This window comes from Tachypleus tridentatus, chromosome 2 (assembly GCF_004210375.1).
Source record: "Tachypleus tridentatus isolate NWPU-2018 chromosome 2, ASM421037v1, whole genome shotgun sequence".
In the NCBI taxonomy this organism is placed as follows: Eukaryota; Metazoa; Arthropoda; class Merostomata; order Xiphosura; family Limulidae; genus Tachypleus; species Tachypleus tridentatus.
Genome location: NC_134826.1, coordinates 122368200 through 122392477, shown reverse-complemented (window position 1 = coordinate 122392477; position 24278 = coordinate 122368200). Strand labels below are relative to the sequence as shown.

The window sequence follows — 24278 nt, the reverse complement described above, 5'->3', positions numbered from 1 at the left end:
AGTGAAGTAATTCACTGCCTTTAAAGAAAACCACATAATAATACAATTTCCCTATATATTATATGAGACTGAAAGTATCCATCTAAATGAAATGATAGACAGGTGAGTAGTTAGAAAGGTCGAATAAGAAACATAAACATATAAAATGATACCCAGACTGATACATTAAACAAATAGGAAGATGAGTAAATACAAGACAAGACAAAAGGTAATTAAGAGATAGATATTAAATAACTGTAACGTAAAGCATGTCCATATATCTGGTGTCTCCACCGAAAGGTTGGTAAGCCTATTCATCCCAGATGTAAGTCCATTTAACCGTTACAAAATCGAACCTGATTAATTACATTATGTAACACAAACTTTGTTCCTAGATAGTATGTGTTATTTCTTAATTGCTTATGTTGTAAAAGTACAGAAAATATCCACTATTCCCTTCAAACTTTGCTTTTGTTACCTGGATAATGAAATTTAGAAATTAACCTATTTTATATGTAAAAATAGGCAAATTTGCACATTTTTATTTACATAAAGTCTAAATAAAACAACATATGAATCAAAAGTTACATGCATTTATACTAAAGTTATACTAAAATGAACAAAAATGTTTAGAAGTGAGTAGTTTTTCGAGATTTGCGACTGTAATGTAAATCACTTTCACGTATCAGCCCCCATATATGGTCTCGGCATTCGACTTTGTTAGACCAAGATCTCTGATCAAGCCATTGGTGTCTCTTTGGTTGGGGTAGTATGGGTTTCTCTCACCAGCTGCACCTCTGAAATTGTAATCTGGATCTTCAACGTCTACCTCCTCTTCTGATTTAGCTGTTTTCTTTCTGGCGAATGGGTACAGGGAGCTCAGGGAAGTGTGGCACTGGGGCGATGGATGATAGAGACGCATTTTTGACAGCCCGACGTTTGGAAGGGTCCACCATGCAGAAGTAGCAATTGCTTGAGTGGTCAGTAGGTTCACGCCAAATTCTTGGAATAGCGAACTTCATGGCTCTCTCTTCCCCTCTGTACCATCCTGCAAAAAATCAAAATCAAATTGTTATTATGAAGAAAAGATTTATTTCATCCACAACTAATGTGTAAGAGGCTCATGCAAAATATTTTATGATATTTTTTCCATACTATTAGAAATTTAAATATATATATATATATTAAAAGATATTTAAATTTTAAAAGGACTAAAATTTGTATAATATAAAATCTTACTATTGAAGCAAACAAACAATTGTCCGTCTTACCTTCTAGAGTTTTTTTGCAGTGCTTGCAGGTAAAATGAGGTGCTTTGGGTTTGTCTCGATCTCCGACAGACATGCCGAAATATGCCTTATAGGTTTCACACGTTTTATTCGATGCTGTCACAGAGTACCTTTTCGATCTTGTTTTGATAAATTGGCCACATACATAGCAGAACGCGTCTGGAGAATGATTACAGCCTCTTGATGCCATCTCTGATAAAATCAGATAGGTCTACGTGTTTACTTCGGCAGCTAGAACTAAACTAAAATGGTGAACGGTGAACCTCTGTATATATATATATTACTAAGGAAGGTTCTAGAAAATTCTAAAAGGTTCTTGAAAATTATCGTAAGTTCTACAACATTCTAGAATGTTCTTGAAAATTCTTGTAAGTTCGAGAAAATTCTCTATCAGCTCCTCAGCACTGAATCTATCTGGAATGTTCTGAAAAATGGGTAAATTTGAAAATTTCATTACCCAGGTTACAAAAACAAAGTTTGAAGTGAAAAATTGGTCTTTTCCATCTACTTTAGGCATAAGCAATTGGGAAGTAACACTTTCTGCCCAGGTACAAGAAAAAGGAAAATTTTGTTACGTAGTGTTATTATTCAAATATCAAAACGTATTTTCACAGCATTAAATTTATTAATTTAATTATTGTTTCGATTGATCGTAAATGGTTTTTTCCATACCAAACTATTTCAACCAATCAAGAACGAAAAATCTCCCCACTCGCTGAATATTTAAGTTTTTAGTGAAGTTTCGTTTATTTGGTTTTCCTTAGTGTATCTGACTTAATCTTATACTTCAAAGCAAACCACAGAGCTCCATACAATACAACGATTCCTAGTACAGATATTAGTACTCGTGTGGACTTCTTGAAGCCTGCCACAACTTACGAAGTCTACGTAACTGCAGAAAACGTGATTGGTGTGAGTGGACAAAGCAAGAAAATTTCCTTTACAACCGAAGCCGAGAGTACGTTTTGTTACAATCTCTTTGTCGTAAGGAACATAGCTTTGAAGAACTTAGATATAAGAACTGCATCTGCTTGTTTTGAATTGAAGACAATACTTTTACTATGATAAGCTGAGCTTTGCAATTTTATCAAAGTCAGATCTAAAAGACAGTTATTTTGTTTATTAAAGTGCTTAACATATCATGAAGAACTAACTGATAACTTTTAGTATAACTATGAAAATAAACGACTTTTAACTTGAAGGCAACCAGAAAATTTTGGAATGTTCCCAGTTTTAAAATCTTGATTCACTTTTTTTTTTTTAAATCAGATATATTTAATCACTGTTTTAATTGGCCCGACATGGCCAGGTGGATAAGCACTCGACTCGTAATCCGAGGGTCGCGGGTTCGAATCCCCGTCCCACCAAACAAGTTTGCCCTTTCAGCCGTGGGGACGTTATAACGTTACTGTCAATCCCATTATTCGTTGGTAAAAGAGTAGCCCAAGAGTTGGCGGTAGGTGGTGATGAGTAGCTGCCTTTCCTCTAGTCTTACATTTAGGGACGGGTAGAGCAGATAACCTTCGTGTAGCTTTGCGCGAAATTCAAACCAAATTGTTTCAATTAATTAAAACTTAAAACAAAATGAAAGTCATTGAACTTGATATTTTCATTGTTATACATTAATCTATTACGCTATATCCAACTAATATTTACCGTTTATACAAACTAATTTAAAATAATGAATGTTTGTATGCCTACAGCTCCTGCTGGACCACCGCAGTCTATTATCATTGAAAGTGTGACGTCAGAAGCTCTGCGAGTATCTTGGTTGGTAAGATCATCTTCTACTTGTTTGCACTTTACATTTAATTAGTAATTTTCCTTTAACCTAGTTTTACATGTTTGTAACTTGCTATTTTGCATTTTTAGTCTTAATGACACCTTATACGGCGTATATGGGCTAAGCGGACAGTTCAGAAATTGCAATGTTCACTATAGATATTCTTAATTTAAATTATTCACAATAGAAAGAGCAGCCAGTCAGCATTACCCGCCTTTCACACGTTTAACCAAATAACTTTACGATCACTGAAAATGCGAGGTGTGCACAGGTGTCCATAACTGTTCGATTTTTGGACCTTCAGATCCCTATATTGGCTCAGACTAACATAATTACACTCATTTATAAAAGTAGGGATGAATATTTTTATCTTTTAAATAACCCAGTTTTTGTAGTTTTTACTTTTTTGTTTCATTAAAACTTTCTATATCTACCAATATTACGTATATACCGATCCCTACATATCTTTATGAAATTTATTCTTTTATTATGCTTGTATACTTATATACAATGTGTGTAAAACTACTGGCTTACAACGCTAAAATATGGGGCTCATTTCCTCGCTATGGACACAATAAATATCCCATTGAGACTGTACTTTAATAAAGATACAAACAAATATTTATAACTTTAGATCAACCTATTCAAATTATATCAAGAATAACATGGAAAAATCATCTGTAGTGGACGTCATTTTCAGGCCTGACATAGATAGATGGTTAAGCCACTTGAGTCGTAATCCGAGGGTCGTTGGTTCAAATCCCCCTTGCGCCAAATATGTTCATCATTTCAGCCGTGGGGGACTTATAAAGTGATAATCAATATAATTATTCGTTGGTAAAAGAGTATCCCAAGAGTTGACGGTTGGTGGTGATGACTAGCTGCCTTCCCTCTAGTCTTACCCTGCTAAATTAGGGATGGCTAGCGCAGATAACCCTCATGTAGCTTTGCGCGAAATTCAAAACAAACGTGATTTTTATTACAAATTTTAAACCTATTACTGGCTTCTAATGTTCAGCTATTTTTCAGTGTTTAAACTGTAACTTTTTAAGGGTTAAAATTATTTTTAATAATTTCAAACGTTGAGCTGGAACATAATAGACATATTTGTTTAAATAAGTTTTAGTCTGGTCTGACTAATTTTATTTATTGCGAAAAATGGTTTGATATAACACTTTTATCAACATTCTTTCATTAAATAACAATGCAAAAGACATTACATCGTTATAGAGTTCAAATTCGCTTCTCAGTAGCATAGCTGTATGTCTGTGGGCTTACAACTCTACAAATTGGGTTTTAATATTCATGGTGAATAGAGCACAGATAGCCCATTACATATATTTGTACTTAACTACAATCAACTTTATCTTTTTTTTTCGGATATTGTTATGCGCGAACTGTAGTTTTGTTTTTTAATATATTTCCTTTCAGTAAGTGTCACTGCAATTTTTTTTAAAACTCAAACTTAGATTGAACCTTTCATTCGTTTCACATATTTTAGTCTCCTTTTATAATTAATTTTTATCATTTTTTTTTTAGTTGACATTTTAATTCTTGATATCAGTTTACTCTTTTAATGAACGATTTTCTACTTGATATGAGTCAGCTGGTCTATTTGATACGAGTCAACTGGATATTTTTCAACTCTATGCTGAATACTTGTCTTGTTTTCTCTTTTATCTTTCCCTGGCATAATTGCAAATACAGTTTCATAAAACAATACATAAATAGTGTTTTATATGCTACAGCTTAAAGCTCAGATCAGTGGAATAGAATATTGTCAAATTAATACGTGTCCAAAAGAAGCCTTATATATGATTTAAATCAAAGCTCTGAATTGATATAATCAGCCAGGAACTTTGTCAGGTACGAGTTGGACGAAACTAAGTGTGTCCAAAATCCGTATTCGAAACATAAACTATTGTCTCTCTTGGCTTATCGTGATGTACTGCATATACTTGTGTTTCTGAATTCGATGATAAATCTTGACATTTATTTTTTATTGTTGTGAAATACGAAGCTAAGTCAGAATTCATATTTCTTAATTTCAGTTTTGAAGAAATTCTCCAACTAAACAACTAATTTGGGTTTCAGTTAATAAGTATACTTTTACATTTGTAGATGAAATTTAAAGCCCAGTGAATTCAGCATAAATCCTATTGTTTTAAACGTTTTACTTATAGTATGCTTTTAACGAGACAACGTCTGAAGGATTTTTTTTTTTAATTTCGCGCAAAGCTGCACTAGAACTATCTGCGCTAGTCCTCTCCAATATAGCAGTGTAAGACTAGAGGGAAGGCAGCTAGTCATCACCACCCCACCGCCAACTCTTGGCCTACTCTTTTACCAGCGAATAATGGGATTGACCGTCACATTTATAACGCCCCCACGACTGAAAGGGCAAGCATGTTTGGTGTGACAAGAATTCGAACCCGTGACCCTCAGATTACGAATCGAGCGCCTGAATCACCAGGCCATACCGAGACAGTTCTGTACGTTCGTAAAACACAGAAAACTACCAAACAATAATCTATAAGTCAGGTACTTCAACTTGGATTCGCAATTTAAAGTTTATCTGTTGGTTATTAGATTTTATACTTGAAAATAGTTGATAATATTCAAGTTGTAAAATATTCGCCTATTAAAAAAAATCAACGCACTCTCACAAACCAGTGTAAATTACACAAACAAAAGTAATATTTTTTTTTGCATTACACATGACACTATATCAATGTTTCGTAGAGTAATATTAAAGATTTGCGACTGAAAGAAAAATTAATGTGTGCTACTTTCCTAGGGAAAAAAAGATATTTCAAAAAGTACTCGAGTTTAAAGCTACGTTCTTTTATTTATTTTTTTTAGAGTAAAGAAATATAATGAGTTATCTGCGCTCTCTCTACTACTAGAAACTGAATACCAGACTTTATCATTGTAAGTCCGTTAACTTGCAGCTGACTCGCCAAGGGACAGGTTCTTTTAAGAGCATTACCATTATCCTGCGAAGCTATTAACTCAGACTTTTTTATGATGCAGAATATTTTGAGATTCTCTAAAAGATGATAAGTTATGTGATTATCGTTATGGCCATACAGTTTCGAACAGAAATATTTAAAATTTGTCCTTAGGGATAACAAACTATTAGATTTATACAAATAAAATCATAAGATATACATTAGCTACAGGTGATGAAAAAAAAAACCTTAAATATAAACTGGTAGTCTTAGCCTGTAAATATTATACGAGTAATATAATAAATTAGAAGGCTTAACACTAATTTACTGTCATAAGAGGTAAAATATAGTTAGCAGTTAATTTTAGGTTAAAATATTAAATCAAGCATTTTCTGGATTTCCTTGCATTAACTCACTTTTTGTATTAATTTACAAGAATGATGTTATTAGTAAAACAGAAAAAAAGAAGATCAAAAATAGGTACAGTTTAATATAATCATTAAATAGCGCCTCAACCTGTCTGTCGTATTCCAACCGCCTGAAGAGGTATGGGATTTTACGAAAGTCCTCTTCAGCATTGGACACAGCAGGCATTGTATGATTGACATATTGTTATGTATTCTTATTACGTTCAGTCATAAGTTTTTAGACTTCGTATCATTTTTTATTCCCTATAATTACTTTCAATCATGTAATGTTGTGCTACGCATTTACATTCCTGAACAATAAATATACTTATAATCTCCAAACGGTTTTTATGTTTTATGTCCTAATTTGTTTCATTGAACTGAATAATTCAATCGTATTTGTCACATGAAAACAGACTCGTTTTGGTTAGCGGTGAACAAAAGAACAGAGGTATTTTTAGTCTCATGATTACATTGTCATTAAGCTTCTAATACGTTTTTTATTTAAGATTGAAAATATTGTTAACGGCTTGGGTATCCAAATGATGAAACATTGCTTTCCAATCCTTATAAGTCAAAACGTAAGAAACGTATACATATAGTTAGGTATACTGATGGCTAGGTTAATATTTAGCTTAGCTCCAAGTATACAGTTTATTCTGATAGGAAGTTATTATTGTGTAATCAGTATATTTTAAAAATGTTGAAGTTTTAATATAGGAGATATACCCTATGTATTCGTACTATTCAATAGAAAACAGTTATTTAAAACATACAGTAAAATTGTGAACCATTTAATAGTAATATTTTTGAGAAGTAATACTCCATAAATATAAATACGTACATTCTAAAGAGACGCTTCGCTGTCTTCTAAACAAATTATATTAATAACAGTTAATAGCAATCGTAAAAACATTTTATAAGTGTTTCTATTAATAGTTCTTTTAATATCTATACAACAGAAGTTTATACTTGTATTTGTTCTTCGTTTATATCTTTGTGTATTGTCCATATGTCAATAAAAATAACTGTAAATAATAGAATATGTAAGTACATTTTTTTTCTTAAAGTGTAGAACCTAGTTAGTTATTGAAACCTTAGTACAGTTACAGTGATTTCGATCGTTTGGCAATCATGCTATATCTATTAGTTTTATCAATAAAACGATTTTACTGTCATATGTTGACTGTTTTTAAGGCTCCTTTGGAAAGTGTTAGGAACGGAGCTATTCAAGGCTATTATGTGGGATACAAAAAGACAAACTCCTCTGAATCCTACCAGTACAAGACCGTCGAATCGAAGTATAATGAAAATACCCGCATCAAATGTGATCTTCAGAATCTAAGAAAATTCACATTCTACACAGTAGTTGTTCAAGCCTTTAATGAGAAGGGTGCCGGACCTCGTTCTGACGCTATTATTGGAAGAACTTGTGAAGACGGTAGATATGACTAATCTAAACGTTTCAGTTTAATAGCTGTCAATGCCCAGTTAAATAGTTTCACTTATTTCTGAGATTTAAAAATCTCCGCTATCTAGGTATAGATGTTACAACACATTTAACACAAAACTATAGTGACAAAAACCATGTCTTAAAACATGTGTATCAGTTACTTTCTATTATTTTCTTGCTTTCGCAAGTGTACAAGCTTTATTTCAGTTTTACGAATATATTTTAATATTTGATTAGCGTTCTTCAAGCAATAATAACAACCAAATCTATGTTACAAACTAAATAGTCTTGAGCTTTATTAATATCGTTATGAAATTTGGTACTAATTTAAAATCAATTATTTCTTCTGTAATAATTCGGTATCAATTTTCTCAGTGCCAACAGAGCCACCTAGAAATATAAATTGTGTGCCTGTTACATCACAAAGCATTACTCTCACGTGGACGTCACCACCGGAGATATCCATTAATGGGGAGTTAAAAGGATATAAAGTTTTCTGCAGACCGGCGACATTATTTTATGGTAAGCTGAATAATATCATAGAATAAGATGAAGCCACGTTTCATTTTACAGTCAAACCAGCTGTAAATAAGCTAAAACTTCATTAGCTACTTTATTCAATGTCAAATTTTTCGACACATTTAAGTTCAGATGCAATAACCTTTAACCTTTGTCTGGCTTCTTTCATTTAAAGTAATTAAAATCTGACACCTTGAAGCATATGAAGTCTTTTACTCTTGATATATTTGTTAGAATTACATGCCTACATAATACTGAAACCCACTTGACACGAAAACACAACTGAACTCGTGGTTAACATTATATCTCTTCCCACTACACAAACCTAAGAATGGAATTGAATATATACTTAACAATGTATTTATTCCCACTATACAAACAAAAACAAAGCTATCGATCCATTTCTCAATAGAATAAGAAACTGCTAGTTTACATAGGTAATTTTCCTTACATTTTTGGTATCTTCTGGGATTTATTTTTTTGTTACCGTCTTCTTTCTCATCGTCTCCGTTAGTGATAATTGAATTTTCGAATTAGCACTTTTTAGATAAAATATTTTGTTGAAATGCACTTTACAATTCCCAATTTACATACTTTAAAACACACACACACACACACACATATTTGGTTCCAGTTCATTAAATAACATAAAAACATAGTCGAAATTTCACTTTCTCTTTTTTTGCTTTCGCATTTTTGTTTTGGTTCATCCATTTCAGTTTTTGACTTCTCTAATTTCTAGTTATGGTTCATTAATCTTTCCTTTTCCCCGTTTTTTTCCCCCATTTCCTCTTGTTTTCTTATACATGTTTCTTTTTTACATACTTTCATTGGATTTTTTCACACTGAAACTAAAGACCAAATCAAGTGAATAAAACACTTCATGATAACAGAGTCGCGATTATAGAATAACTAAACTAAGACACGTAAGAAAAACAAATTTTGTTTCAATAGCGTTTGTGATCGGACACAAATAGAATAATAAAAAAATTCGGGATAAAATTTATTTTATCTCCGGTTATTATTTTCTGGAATTAAATCACCCAAAATTAAATCAAAGGGTTAACAGGAACTTTACAAAACATTTCTGTTTCTGAAAAATCATGTGGCAATTCCCCTGAAAATTTTTACACAACTATTACTACAATATGGAGAAGTTAATACGTTATATTAAAATGATTTCGAACATCTAAATCAACAAGTAATGTGAGTTGACGATGTATTAAAAGGTTTGATTTTTTTTTTTAATTTCGCGCAAAACTACACGAGGGCTATCTGTGCTAGCCGTCCCTAACTTAGCAATGTAAGACAATAAGGAAGGCAACTAGTCATCACCACCTACAGCCAACTCTTGAGTTACTCTTTTACCAATGAATAGTGGGATTGATCGTCACATTCTAACGCCCCCACAATTAAAGGAGCATGTTTGGTGTGATGGGGATTCGAACTCGCGACCCTCAGATTACGAGTCAAGTGCCTTAACCACCTGGCCGTGCCGGGCCTTGTATTAAAAGAACGTTAAAACAGTGTGTCATATGTGGTAGGTAGCATTATGCCACTGAAAACTGCTCATTTTGGGGAAGAGTTTGTAAACACTTTTTGGCACAAAATATTAATTCATACAGATCATAAAAATGTGTTTGAAATGGGAGTTTAGGATTTCCATTCTAGTTAATGAAGTTGAAAAAAAAACAAAAAAATATGGATCACCTTGTGGAACCTAAGTTCATCCAGAAGAAACCTGCAACAAGACATACCTTTGAGACAAACACAAAAAATAATGGCAAAAAATGTACACGTGCCACAGGTATTTCCTTCCGAAAAAAAAACACACAAGTTACGTATACATAAGATGCTTTCACAACACACTTGTTCAACTGTAATACATTTCAAACAACTGGAGAATAAAAATGTTACGCGTTCAATTCCATATGAAAATATATAAGCAACTGGTTGAACACAGCGCCTATGTATAGCTGTGAAATCATATTTTCTAAATGAACTCTGGAATAGACGCCATCCTTTTACACTATCAGCTTATTGAAAACATGTATATAGGACGGCGCATGCTTTGGACATTACATCCTTACGACGCAGCCTTCTGCAATGGAAGATACGCTGCAGGGCTGTTATCAAAATGCACAGTTGTCAGACAAAGCATGACCAAACGTGGCGACGTACTGTAACGAAATATTTAGGTTCCAAAATATTTTAATTAAAATGTACTAAATATCTGAATTATACATGCATCTTAAGAATGGTTCATCTGAGAAAACGCAGAATGTCAAAATTCATCTTAGAAAAAATTTTCAAGTTAGAAAATAGTGAAAGATGGCCCAATGACAGCGTGTTGAGCTACAAATCTGCAAATTAACGTCCACGTCCTGTTATCGCCCTTAACACGTCATCTTTTGTTGTTGTTTTTTTATGGCTGTAGGTGCGTTATAAAAGCGACAGTCATATTCCGGTATTCAACCAGACAGCCGAAATGCTGGCAGTGATTGATGTTTCCTAGTTGTATTCCTACAAGTATATCAGTTCAAAATTAGAGATGGTTAACGCAGTTAGCCATTGAGTAGCTTTGCACAAATATCCGAAAACCAACCAATAAACAAATATACTAAAAAATAGAAGACGTCTATTACATTGGTGTAAGATTCTTTCAAACAAGTAAATACAACATTAGTTCTTGTAAAAGAAGTTTCGTCGTGAAATATACATTTCTTTAATTTTATGGTGTTTTAAGGAGAATTTTGCTTTCAGTACAAGCTTATAAAGAGATTATTGTTAACCTTTCGCTCTTCATATATGACATGTCCACACTTTTAGCTTGAAAAAATCAACAGGATATCACTTATCTGAAGTTTATGAAATATTACAAATGAGTGCTTCGCTTACAATACTAACATTTCTAATTACCTTATTACAAAGATTTTAATGACAATGTTCGCAGTCTTTGTAACTTGAAAAATTACACTGATATATTTTATTACAATAAATATAACACGTAAAATAAACAATGTATCCATTTTAAGAATAAAAATGTTGTCATCAGTTTTTACATAATTTTGTATCAACGTCCGAAGTTCATTTTCATTGTTTTTTTTTAAATCTCTGCTGGTTCTTATTGCAAAGTATAGAACGCTAGACTATAAACGTTTATTAATTCGCGTAATCAGCTTGTTTATTATCATTTTATAAGAGAGTTAACAATGGTGAAAATATTAACAGGATGTTAGATATCTGAACAAGAGTTAGAAAAATAAAATTAAGATTTATGTAGAAAAGAAAAGCTAAACATATGTTTCAACTGTTCCAAGATGACTCATTAAACTGTTCTTGTACTACTCTGGTTTCTACTCTTTTAACACTGTAGGAATGATCTAGTAAGATAACAGAAATTATCCACGTTATAGATAAATCACGTATTTATCATTTATTTCAATAAGGAATTTGAGTAGTGATATAAGGAATTTGAAGAGTAGTGATATAGGCTTTTCTTTTTTATATTTGAATAAGAAATTTGAAGAATAGAGATATGCGGGTTTTCTATTTTTTTAGAAAGTCTGGTCCGTCCGTTTGTTGTGAAAGACGACGCAACAACAACAATGGTGTATGATCTAGAGAAGTACACCAACTACAGTCTAGTGGTAGCAGCATTTACTAAAGAAGGAGATGGAGTCGCTAGTGAACCTGTTTATTGTCGGACTCTACAGGATGGTAGTTTTGTTTAAGTACTTAAAGTTGTTAAAAGGGTGCCATCAACTTATTTAAATGTTGTTAACACTTGCTGCTTAAGCCAGCCCGGCATCTAGAATGGTCAAAAGGTGGGTCACACTTCAAACCGTTGATTCCTGGTTATTTCAACAAATTTAGATAAATGAAGTTCGGCACAGGTTATAAAACGATGAAAAACCCAAACAAGAAACAAAAAAACGATTAAATATTATTAAGAATGTGATATAATGAAATTTAAATAGATTCTATTATGATAGTACCATATTGGGTATTATACCATCCTTCTTGTATTTGCACTTTATTGTAGAAATGACATTTTTAATTTGAGAATTATATTACCATTAAGACTTTATGATTAAGTTGATTAAGATTAGACTTGAAATTAAAAGAGTCTTTGATGAATGAGCTGGCTGATGTTACATATTTGGAGAATGCCCATGCTATGTATTTACCAAGATTGTAATTAAACGATTCATATGTGGACATTATTGGTCGAAATAGACATTCTGGTTTATGAGGTTTGGGGATGCCGTATATTTGTGGTGTGCGTGAGTCGGTTTTACGTAGGTAGGAATAAAGTGTTTGTGAAATTGTGTTGGCTTTTTTCATTTGTAGTAGTAATTTGTTCAGTTGCGTCTCGTGTGTCTTTGTTGGATTTGTGTGTATTGGTTTAAATTTGTTCGTGTCTGATAGGATGTTATTCATTTTGGATGTATTCATTCGTGTTTATTAATATAATAAAATAAATAAAATTATATATTCAAACATCTAACACCGCCCTCTACATTCCGACACTCAGTTACACAACCCCTTTCAAACATGTGGTCAGCTTCCGGTCAGTTACCTCTTTCTTTGTGAACCTGACGATGACCGAAGAAGGTCGAAACGTTGTTCGTTCTACTATGTAAAATATTTTCTCAACCCAAACGAGCCGTTTTTGCATATAAATTTCTCAACAAGTGGGTTTCTCGACATCACTGACTGCATCCTTGGGCTCTACTACGACGTTAGTTTAACAAAATATTGAAACTAATGATTTTTATGTATGATTCCAATACAACCATTTTAAATTAACGATAATATTATAGCCGTTTTTAATGTTTCGCTGTCAATGCAGAAGTCAACAGACGTATCTCCGATTCAACTGGTATGTCAAATCAACTGGAATATCTTTGAATAGATTTTTCCCTCATTCGACCAGAACCCATTACACTTAAACCATCACATTCAAACCACGTCGAAAATATTTCAAGCATGTTTCTTTGCTACATATTTTTACTTTACATTTACAAGTTAATATTTCCGTTTTACTGTTATATTATCAGTGACCTCGAGACCTAAAAAATAGTACTAAACATCTTTTATTCTAATCATAACAACCCAAACCTTTCCGAAACGACTCAATATGGTGGGCTGGCTCGTGTGGCAGGTGTTAAAATATAACCCAAATATAATCAGTCGCCCAATAATGGTGCAACATACATAGTATAGAGATAGTTAAATACAAAATATTTTATCCTCCAGACAAGGGATCTGGAACCACTGAGATGCTCCTGGCGGGAAAGGAGACATGGCAAACCGTTTAGGAAGAAACAGTGATTATATAATAGACATTTAAATGTTAATGTGTAAAACTTAAGATATATCTCTATTTATACATATTTTTTACCCTACGATCAAGACTTTATTATTAACTGTTTTGGTCAACACCGTATCCATAAATGGTCCGATACGGCCAGGTGGTTAAGGCATTCGACTCGTAATCCGAGAAATGCGGGTTCGGATCAGTCCCACCAAACATGCTCGCCTTTTCAGCCGTGGGGGCATTATAATGTGACAACTAACCCAACTATACGTTGGTAAAAGAGTAGCCCAAAAGTTGGCGGTGGGTAGCTGTCTTCCCTCTAGTCTCATACTGCAAAGTCAGGGACGGCTAGCGCAGATAGCCCTCGAGTAGCTTTGCGTGAAATTCAAAACAAACCAAACCAAACAGTATCCATAAAACCATAAAATGCAATACAATTGCATTGAACAATGATTACTAATTACTGTTTTCGAAAAATGGAAGTTTCCTGTTAATTGGTTCATCTTTTTCAGAGAAATTTTCATTTGAAAATCAATTCTTTCTAGTGTTTATGTGAAGACGTTGGTGAAAGTTCATTGTCTTTTGCAAAGTAATTAACCTGTAGACGACTTTTTTTGGTGTAAAAATATTGTCATGACACATTGTGAGAATGTCTGAAACTCACTTTTTACTCTAGTCTCTGTTGTAAGTGTAAGGTTGAAAGGCGTAATGTTTGCATGAACTGGAAAGTTCTGAATGCAGTCACGATTGGGTTTCTTTTGATGGTAAAACAATCACACAGAAAAGTCACCCAGAAGTACCAGAATTGAAAAAGGACAGGAACAGTACGAAGCAGAAATAATGTAAAGAATATAATACGTTTTCCCTCTGACTGCAACCACTTTCATCATCCTAAATAGTTTAGTGATTGGTAGACTTATATATAATTGATATACCTCAACGAAAGAAGTTCATACTAAACAGCTGTTTTGTTCGTTTTTGAATTTTGCGCAAAACTACACGAGGGCCATCTGCGCTAGCCGTCCCTAATTTAGCAGTGTAAGACTAGAGGGAAGGCAGCTAGTCATCATCACCTACCGCCAACTCTTGGGCTACTCTTTTACCAACGAATAGTGGGATTGACCGTCACATTATAACACCCCCACGGCTAAAAGGATGAGCATGTTTGGTGCGACGGGGATTCGAACCCGCGACCTTCAACTTACGAGTCGAACGCCTTAACCTACCTGGCTATGCCGGGCCCCAAACAACTGAAGAACATTCACTGTTGTTTCTTCTAAATGCTAAAAGTATTTTAGATATCGCGAACGTGTTGAAACTATTATTATAATGCAAATAAAAGTCAAAATAAAATGGCCCAGGACAAAAGTTTGGTTTGTTTTGAATTTCATGGAATTAAACGTCACGTTACAACGCCCCCACAGCGGAGAGACGTGACAGGGATTCGAACCCACGACCCTCAGATTATGAGTCGAGCACCCTAACCACCTGGCCATGTCGGTCCTCAGGATAAAAGTAATCATGCATTAGGAAGACTTTTTTACTAACACTAAAACAATATTTTGGGAGTTTCAATCGTCAATGTTGCACTGCGTGTCTTACAAAACTACACACCGAATCTCAAACCTTATACAAAGTTTTGTAGAAGAAATTGGTATACCAGATTTTTTTTTCCCTTTACAAAGTTGCCATGAAATCAAGACAATATCTTTATGGTCGACTTACAATTTATTAATTAGAATCTGTTCTGAAACGCTTCTTATGTAAAAACCCGAAAGCCACTCTTATATATTAGAGAACCAAACAGAGAGGTGAGTTTTATGGCATTCTGTTTTCGTGCCGAAGTGCATGCAAGTGCAGTACTCAGAGTAGTTAAGATGGTAATGAGTGATAAAGCTATAATCTCATATGTCGTACACGGAAGATGAATTACATATTTTTCGTGAAATAGGGTTTTACCAAAAAAACATTGTGAAACCATACTCTAAACAGCAGTATAGCTTAAAATGGTGACTTGGGAGAAACAGGTGAAATTTTATATGCAAATTTTAAGAGCTTGAAAGATATGCGTGTTTTTGTTTGTTTTGTTAGCTTTTACAAAAATTCTTATGAAACACTTCAATACTGGAACATATATTCATTTACCAGGTTTATCAAATTACAATGTTCGACTATATAACATCTGTAACATATACGGATACTTTACTGTGGCTCTATGGAAGTAGTGAACGTGCAAATCATTTCTCATAATGTTTGCTTTTTGTATATATTCCTCATACTTTCTAGGTTTTAAATTTCAAGATTTTACAATGTAAAGAATATTTTCTAGTTCCAAGTGCTCCTGCCGACATTAAAGCTATTCCTATGTTATCCAATGGAATCCTAGTATCGTGGAGACAACCGGCTCAACCGAATGGTGTCATCCAACATTACACTGTGTACAAAAGGTGGTTATCACAGGGCCGCCAAGTAAGTTCACTTTCGCAAGATATCAGCGTTAATGTGAATTACTTATTAAAGAAATGTTTTTTTTTTCCACAGTATATACTTTTGACCTTTCATATTGTAAGTCTTACCGGCATTTGTGAAATCCGAACAGAACATTTCGAAATGATCTTACAATCCAATGTCTACAAGACAAACCAAGACATTGAATCGTGAGGTACATTTATAGGATATTTTATTTATAATTATACCGGCAGGTAACTCAACACAGAAGAAAAACAAAAAGAGTACGTTTTGTTTTGCTCTCAAACAGAAATACTGTAATTTACTTCCCTTTTTAAACGTAACGATACGTTTTTGTTTGTTTTTTCTTATATATATAATTACAGGACACTACTTCTAATCAAGTAGACCCATCGAGAACATATTTTGAAGTCTTGAATCTTGAAAACAATAAACGTTACGAATTCTGGGTAACTGCTTCCACACTTATTGGTGAGGGAGAATCGACACGGATTTTGTCACAGAGAACATCAGAAACGAGTAAGTGAGACGTATATTGTTGAAGTAAATAAATAATTTAAATGGACCACAAGTTTCTAGTTATGGAAGTGGCCGGTTCAGGAATCACTCAGTGTTTATTATCACAGTTTGTTTTTGTTGTATTAAAATTTTATAATTTTTAATTAATTAGTTTTATCAGTATCTGTATATTTAATATATTGTATTTTATTTTAATAACAAAAAAAAAAAATTCAATATCAGTGTTTATGTTTCACTGATCACTGAGAGTTTTAAAACCACGAATCGCGATGTTGTCTGTACTGTTTTCAGTGTTTTGTTATTTTACTGTTTTTAGCAATAAACGTTGCCTGGCTATTGGATAATCATTACATCGTCTCTACTGTTTACAACAAAAATATATGCTTTGGTTTGTGTAATCCGTCTATCTTCTAAACTAATTTCTTCAATAAGCTATGCCTTGTCTTATGTAATATTTGTAGTATTTCTAGCGGCAATTACCATTTTACGGTACTGTCACAGGTGTCACGTAATATATTATCATGACATCTTTCGACATTTCGTTACATTATGTGGTGTGAAATCCCATTGTACAAATAATAAAATACGTTCCTAAGTAAGTTGTCGAAATGACTCATGACTATGTTTTAATGGTACTTTAAATGGAAAAAAAATTGCGTCTTCTCTTTCTACTTAAGTCATCCCATTGGCACAAAGGCATGTCTGCGGACTCTCATTGTAAGAAACCAGGTTTCAATACCCGTGGCAGGCAAAGCACAGAAAACCCATTATGTAACTTTACCCTTAATTCTAAACAAAACAATTCTATTTAAGTAGTATTTATGTCTCTCTGCTCACATTTATGAAACTGAGCAAAATTGCATTGACCAACTTTTACTCATTTTTTTGGAAATAAATATACGGATGTAGTTTATTCCGAAGAAAAAATCTTGGTTTATCTGATGTAAACCTATTGTAGTTTAATCTGTAGTACAGAAAACAGCACGTGGAATCTTCTTATAATGAAAACACTACTTTTTGGAATATTTAAATAAAACGGTTGTCTTCAACATAAATATAACTTATCTTGTGATTATATTTACCCTTATTTAAAAGCATGAAAATGTGATTTGTTACTGAACAATGTATGAGTTTTGTTGTATTTTCTAAAGTACCTGCCAGAATTGCTTCATTTCCTGAGCACGTGACAGTTACCTGTGGATCAGATGTCCAACTACCATGTTTAGCTGTTGGAATTCCAGCCCCCTACAGGGAATGGACATTTAGGTAAGAACAAAAAGAAGAAAGTTACGAAAACTTTATTTAACGATAAGCCTTACCTTATCTTTCGCAAAGTTAGAAAAAAGTCATGACGTCAGACGCTTGGCTGTACATGAAATGTTTAGAAAAAAGTCATGACGACAGACGCTTGGCTGTACATGAAATGTTTTCTAACGAATTACTTTCATACCTTTCCTTGTCGGTTGTTTATTTGTAATTAAGCACAAAGCTACAAAACGGGACATCTATGCTGTGCCTACCACAGGTATCGAAACCCGGTTTTTAGGCTGTAGGTATACCACTGAGTCACTGGGGGACTTCCTTCTCCCATCTACGTACAGTACAGATAAGAAAATGGCGCTAACGCCATAATTAACGCTAACAATTTATTAAGCACATAACTGTGATCTTTTGTCTGTTTCGATCACTTATCAAGTGCTCACGTAAACGTTCTGGCCAGGTTAGAATGATCTCAATATCAGTATTGTTAAACTATGATTTCAAAGAAAGTAATGAAGAGCTCTAGAAAAGTTCTGGTACAAAAATTCGATAGATTCTCAAGAAGCATATCGTACTATTGCTTATTTATGTCACCATTTCAGACATTGTATTTCCTTCAGAATTCAGTTAAACTAATTAAATCGTTCTGCAGGACACGTGCTGTGTATGACATGCCGACAAACAAGCACCTCGTATTATAATACCAGTTTCGAAGAAATAAAAATGTTGATTAAAAATAAATGCCAAAATTGCGTATTTAAGTTCAAAATAAATAAATACTTAAAAGAGAAAAACAATATTTATGACAACAATGAGGAACACGAAAAACAAACGTAATACTTACGTACAGTTACTAAAAAGGTAATTGGCCTATTTTAGCATCCATAATTCATGAACTAATAATTAGAGACTTAAATATTTGGTATACGACTTAATGAAATTATAAGAATACGACTTCAATGTCATACGTAATCACCAGAAGAGGGTGCCAGTCACTAATTTTGCCCAACCATTTTCTTGGCTAAGTACGTTCTGTTTGTTTTAGAATTTCGCACGAAATCTACCACGCTATCTGTCACTAATTTAGCATTGAAAAACTAGAGAGAAGGCAGCTAGTCTTCACCACTCACTGCCAACTCCTGGACTGCTCTTTTAACCACAAATAATGGGATTGATAGTGACATTATAACGCCCCCACGACTGAAAGGGCAAGCATATTTGATGGGACGAAGATTCAAACCCATATACCTCAGAGCGCCCTAACCACTTGACCATGCCGAGCCAGGATACGTTTGATCACTTTGCATATCCGTTACTTACAGTTGATATTACGTTTACTCTGAGTGTAAGCTAATAAGAAATTGATTCACAGTTCAATGAGACTTAGGTCCGTCATGGCCAGGTGGTTTAAGGCGTTCGACACTTTCAGCCGTGAGGGTATTATAATGTGACGGTCAATCCAACTATTCATTGGTAAAACAGTAGCCCAAGAGGGTGGGTGGTGATGACTAGCTGCCTTCCCTCTAGTCTTACACTGCTAAATTAGGGACGGCTAGCGCAGATAGCCCTCGTGTAGCTTTTGCGCGAAACTCAAAACAAACAAACAATCAATGAGACTGTCCGACTTCAGTAGTTGCTGTGTTTTGCTGATCTTTGTTCATCTTATTTACCAATTTTTTTTTAAATATTAACGACGCAACATTTTTGAGTTACTTTTTTTGAAATAAATTTAGACAACTGTTTATCTTATTTCCATTAAAACTTTAGGTTATTACATTATAATCTGAGCTCCAGTATTTTCAGTATGTAGGTTATAAAACTGCAGCTAATAATAATATATATGTATATATATATATTGATTGCTAACAAATCATTGGACTGAAAAGAAATGAATACAAAATATTAACTGTTTATAATGAAATAAAAAAGTTCAATCTCGAGTGAAAGAAAAATCGTTTCAAACTCGTTTTCATTTCCTTTAGTGTTGCACGAAATGCGTACAAAATTAAAACTAGACGTATTTCTCATTTCTTTACACAAAATAATTACATATCGTATAGTCATAGATCTGGTAATGTCATTTGCATAGTGTGAGGAAATTGAGCACAGAGCCTGACCTCTATATCAGTTCTATTTTACATAATTTCATAAGGTTCTAGTTATTCGCAGCTTTTTAATAGAAACCAACCGAGGCAATTAATTAGTTATTTTATCCATCTATTTTGCGATTTAAAAAAATACATGATAGATAAACAATAAGTTTATAGGCATACAACGCTACAAACCACCATTCGATTCCTCGCGTTGGACAGAGCGCGAATAACTCATTGCGTAGCTTAGCGCTAAAATACAACAAACAAAAATTGTTGATGACGAGAAAAGCACTCGAAATAAAAATGTATTCTAAAGACGACTGGTATGGGTATTAAAACTTTAGAATATAAACAATAATTCTATTTTATAAGAGTTTAGAGCTTCAGCTTTTACATTATCTGTTCTAAATACTAATCTTACTTATTGTAAAAGTTGTAAGTGGTAATGAAATATACCTTGTGAATAAATAAATTACAAACGAAACTACTAGTTCAAACTACAGCAACAATTGAGTTTTGATCGCAAATTTTATGTTCTTAGTGCCTAACGTCCAATTTCCCTATCATCTTGTCTTATCATTACGTACATAGGCCTAACCTTAACAAGAAATAACAAAAAATAACACTTCAAATATATAGCCACAACTACAAGGAGCCACCTAAACCCGTAAGGAAAAGAGCAAAAAATATTTTTAATGTATTTAAATCAAAAACATGATTTAATTTCCGTATACATATCTTACAAAAGCAAGCTAAACCTAATCTTACCTTTAAACAACCTAAGCCTCACCGGAAGAATCCGCCTACGTTATGTCGAGATAGGAAAGAAAATCTTGTTTCGTTACAAAAGAAAAAAAAACTAATGAAATTGGAAAATGTTAAGTTGAACTTTCTAAAAACCTTCAACATAAAAAAGTTGACATCAGCCTTTCTACAAATAAAAGTGAGCTTTCAGCCTAACATAAAATTCAAAAGTATCATAGGAAAAGAGCTCAAATAAAACTATAAAACAGAAACACAAAGAGCTGAAAAGTTTCCTTAAGAATGAATTCAACTTTTGCAGTAACCTGTATATTAGAACTTTCTTTCATTATTAACACGTAAAAAAACCAATTATAATGGCTTAACTCTTAATTAAAATTTAGATAGAAAACCTTTGCCTGTTAATAAAAAAAACAGGAACAGATACTGAAAAGAACAATATAATCAACCACGCGAACCTTCAACCTACTGAACCTTAAAATGCAGCCCTAAATAAAAGTGTAAACTACGCAGTAACTGCTTTCACTATCCCAGTGTTAGTTTTGAAAACCAGACTTGAAATCCTCTGTCGAAAAGTAATAGTATAATCAAATCGCAAATTCAATCAGCATCAATTAATCCCAAGTCAAAGACCACATGAAGTATCCTCATTCATCTCAGGACAAAGAAGAGTCGGCAGAAGTATTCAAAATTCGAAAAACCAATAACAATTTATTAAGCAATGAGTAGTTTTTCTACCATACTAAAAGCAGGTCCATTAATTTAAAAAAAAAAACCAACTTTCTAGATGAATTTAATGAAAAAACTTCAAAAATACTGAGCAAAAACAAACCTATAAAACAAATACTTTTGACATCAGTAGAAAGAAATGACCTAAAACTTCTTAGGAACAACCAAGATATTGTCATTTAAAGAGCTGATAAATGAAACTCGATTGTTATTTTTACAACTAAACAGTATAATTCCTTAATGGTAAATATATTGAATGATACGTCTAAGTTTACTCAGTCGAATACCTTAACCCAACATACAACAAAAAATTGAGAAAAATATCATTAAAAGAAAATTTATCACTTTTAAACTTCATTTTTTTTTGCGTATAAACCAGCATAGAATGCCAAAAATATACTGTTTACCAAAAGTCCATATAAACCAAATAATCTTTTGTCCAATTATGTCTTCTTATAACTCTTTAAACTACACCCTTGGTAATTACTTTAACTGGAATTTAAAACCTTATGTTTGCAAAATAAGCATTTAATTAAGAAACACTCCACACCTTCGACAACACTTGAATTGTTTAAGTAGTAACGTCATTATGTCCAGCTTTGATGTCGTAAACCTATTTCCTCAATCTCCTTGTCGCAAAGCAATACAACGTACTGCAGAAATTATTTCACAAGATCTAAAAAAGAGAATTAACATAAAGCATCTAATTGAGCTGTTACAACTAGCCACATTTATTTGCTTTCAATGCAAAAATTTGTACTTCCTTCAGTTAGCTGGAAAATCTTTTCGCAAGTATTTTGACCACTCTTTCCTTACATCACATGGAACAGCATGCCATAACGACTTCCATATAACAAGCTTACATTTTGACTTCAACTGTAGATGACATTTTTTGTAGTTTGCTTGTCAAGATAAACAAAGAAAATTTCTCCAACACATAGACAATCTACATAAAGACACCCATTTTAAAGTGGAAAATGAAAACAACTACACGATAATTTTCTTTAAAGGTTAACATCACTTGAATCTTACAAGACCTCCACTAACATTCAATGAAAACAAAACAAACTGTTTCTCTAATAATGTAATCCACCAGAAGCTAGACAGTGTTAAAAGCCTTCTAAATTTAACATGCACTATATGCACCGGGCTCGGCATGGTCAAGTGTATTAAGGCGTTCGGCTCGTAATCCGACGGTCGCGGGTTCGAATCCCGGTCCAACCAAACATGCTCGCCCTTTCAGCCGTGAGGGCAATCCCACTATTCGTTGGTTAAAGAGTAGCCCAAGAGTTGGCGGTGGGTGGTGATGACTGGTTGCCTTCCGTCTAGTCTTACACTGCTAAATTAGGGACGGCTAGCGCAGATAGCCCTCGAGTAGCTTTGCGCGAAATTCAAAAAACAAACAAACAACTATATGCACCACAGAAATATCGATAAAGAAGTTATACACTTAACTGAATTTTTCACTAGTAAATTAATTATAGAAACTGTTAACAAATTTAAGAAACACAACCAATAGACATTAAAAAAAAAACTCTGCAAAACAAACTAAAAGTAAACTTAATTACTTGCACCATCCCATATAGAGAAAATATTAACTTATCTCTATCAGAAATTTCGAAAATATTAGAACATAAATATAACCTTAACATAACTTCTAGATTTATTTTCGGCCCTGGAATAAAAATTAAACACATGTTAAGTACACGTCAATGTTACCAAACTTTTTCGTACGCTGTTAAATACATGTTCATCAGATATATCAAACTCTTTTATGTGGTATTTTAAATACATGTTTATCATTTTACCAAGCTTTAATATATTGTTGTGCAGAAAAAGTCCTTTCCCTTAACATCAAATGTCATAGTTCATAATAATGTATTTATAAAAATGGCTGAAAATATATTGTATCACTTTTATTATAGAGGTCAACAAATCGTAGAAAGGGGAAGCAGTTTACAGGTTTTAACGAACGGATCACTCGTAATTCCTAAAATTAAGGAAAGCGACTCAGGAAACTACACCTGTCGTGTACGAAATAAATATGGAACAGATGAAATTGGGTTTGTTCTGAATGCCCAAGGTAAACAAATTATGTATTCCAACATATGATAATTTTATCAAGATAAACATTTAAAAAGTTTAATATTTCGTTAATGTGTACAAATAAAAAAATATTTATTTAGTCAAAATATAAAGAGAAAAATTGTTATTTCATCACCTTTCATGGATAAATAATAACGTAATAAAACTGTATAGATCATTATTTAATCAAGTTCTATTGGCGAACAGGTTATTATTTTCCAAATATTTAAATAAAACTATGTCGTTATATTAGAAAGATGTATGGATAATATATTTACTTAATAAAACTGTATAGATGATAGATCATTACTTAATCAAGTTCTATACGTAAATAAATTATTATTTTCCAAATGTTTATATAAAACTATATTGTTATGTCCGAAAGATGTATGGACAGTATATTTCTACTGATGTAACTTACCTACACGTTATAATGGAATAAATGAATTATAATATTCTGTGTCATATTTAAAAAACTCGAATTAGACCCTAATACGCAGACTCTACAGTTGTATTAACACAGTTAGACTTACATAATCAGATGTTGTATTTGAATTGAATTAATATGAGTTGTCTAATAAGTATTCCATTGAAATTAAGTTTTGTAATAACTTATCTTAAGTTTATATACGTATGAACGATATTTTTCCACTCACT

The 24278-nt window shown here is 33.0% G+C and overlaps 1 protein-coding gene across 1 annotated transcript in view; it reads left to right on the top strand.

Moving 5' to 3' along the window:
- The window catches only part of LOC143245594 (cell adhesion molecule Dscam1-like), a 131954-nt gene that overhangs the window by 79566 nt on the left and 28110 nt on the right, over window positions 1-24278 (top strand). Inside the window, exons 17-25 of the mRNA XM_076491950.1 lie at window positions 2062-2226; window positions 2972-3042; window positions 7607-7850; window positions 8238-8384; window positions 11943-12101; window positions 16034-16173; window positions 16539-16692; window positions 17844-17958; window positions 23462-23619. Of these exons, the coding sequence (XP_076348065.1) occupies window positions 2062-2226; window positions 2972-3042; window positions 7607-7850; window positions 8238-8384; window positions 11943-12101; window positions 16034-16173; window positions 16539-16692; window positions 17844-17958; window positions 23462-23619 (1353 nt within the window). The remainder of the gene's footprint in view (window positions 1-2061; window positions 2227-2971; window positions 3043-7606; window positions 7851-8237; window positions 8385-11942; window positions 12102-16033; window positions 16174-16538; window positions 16693-17843; window positions 17959-23461; window positions 23620-24278) is intronic.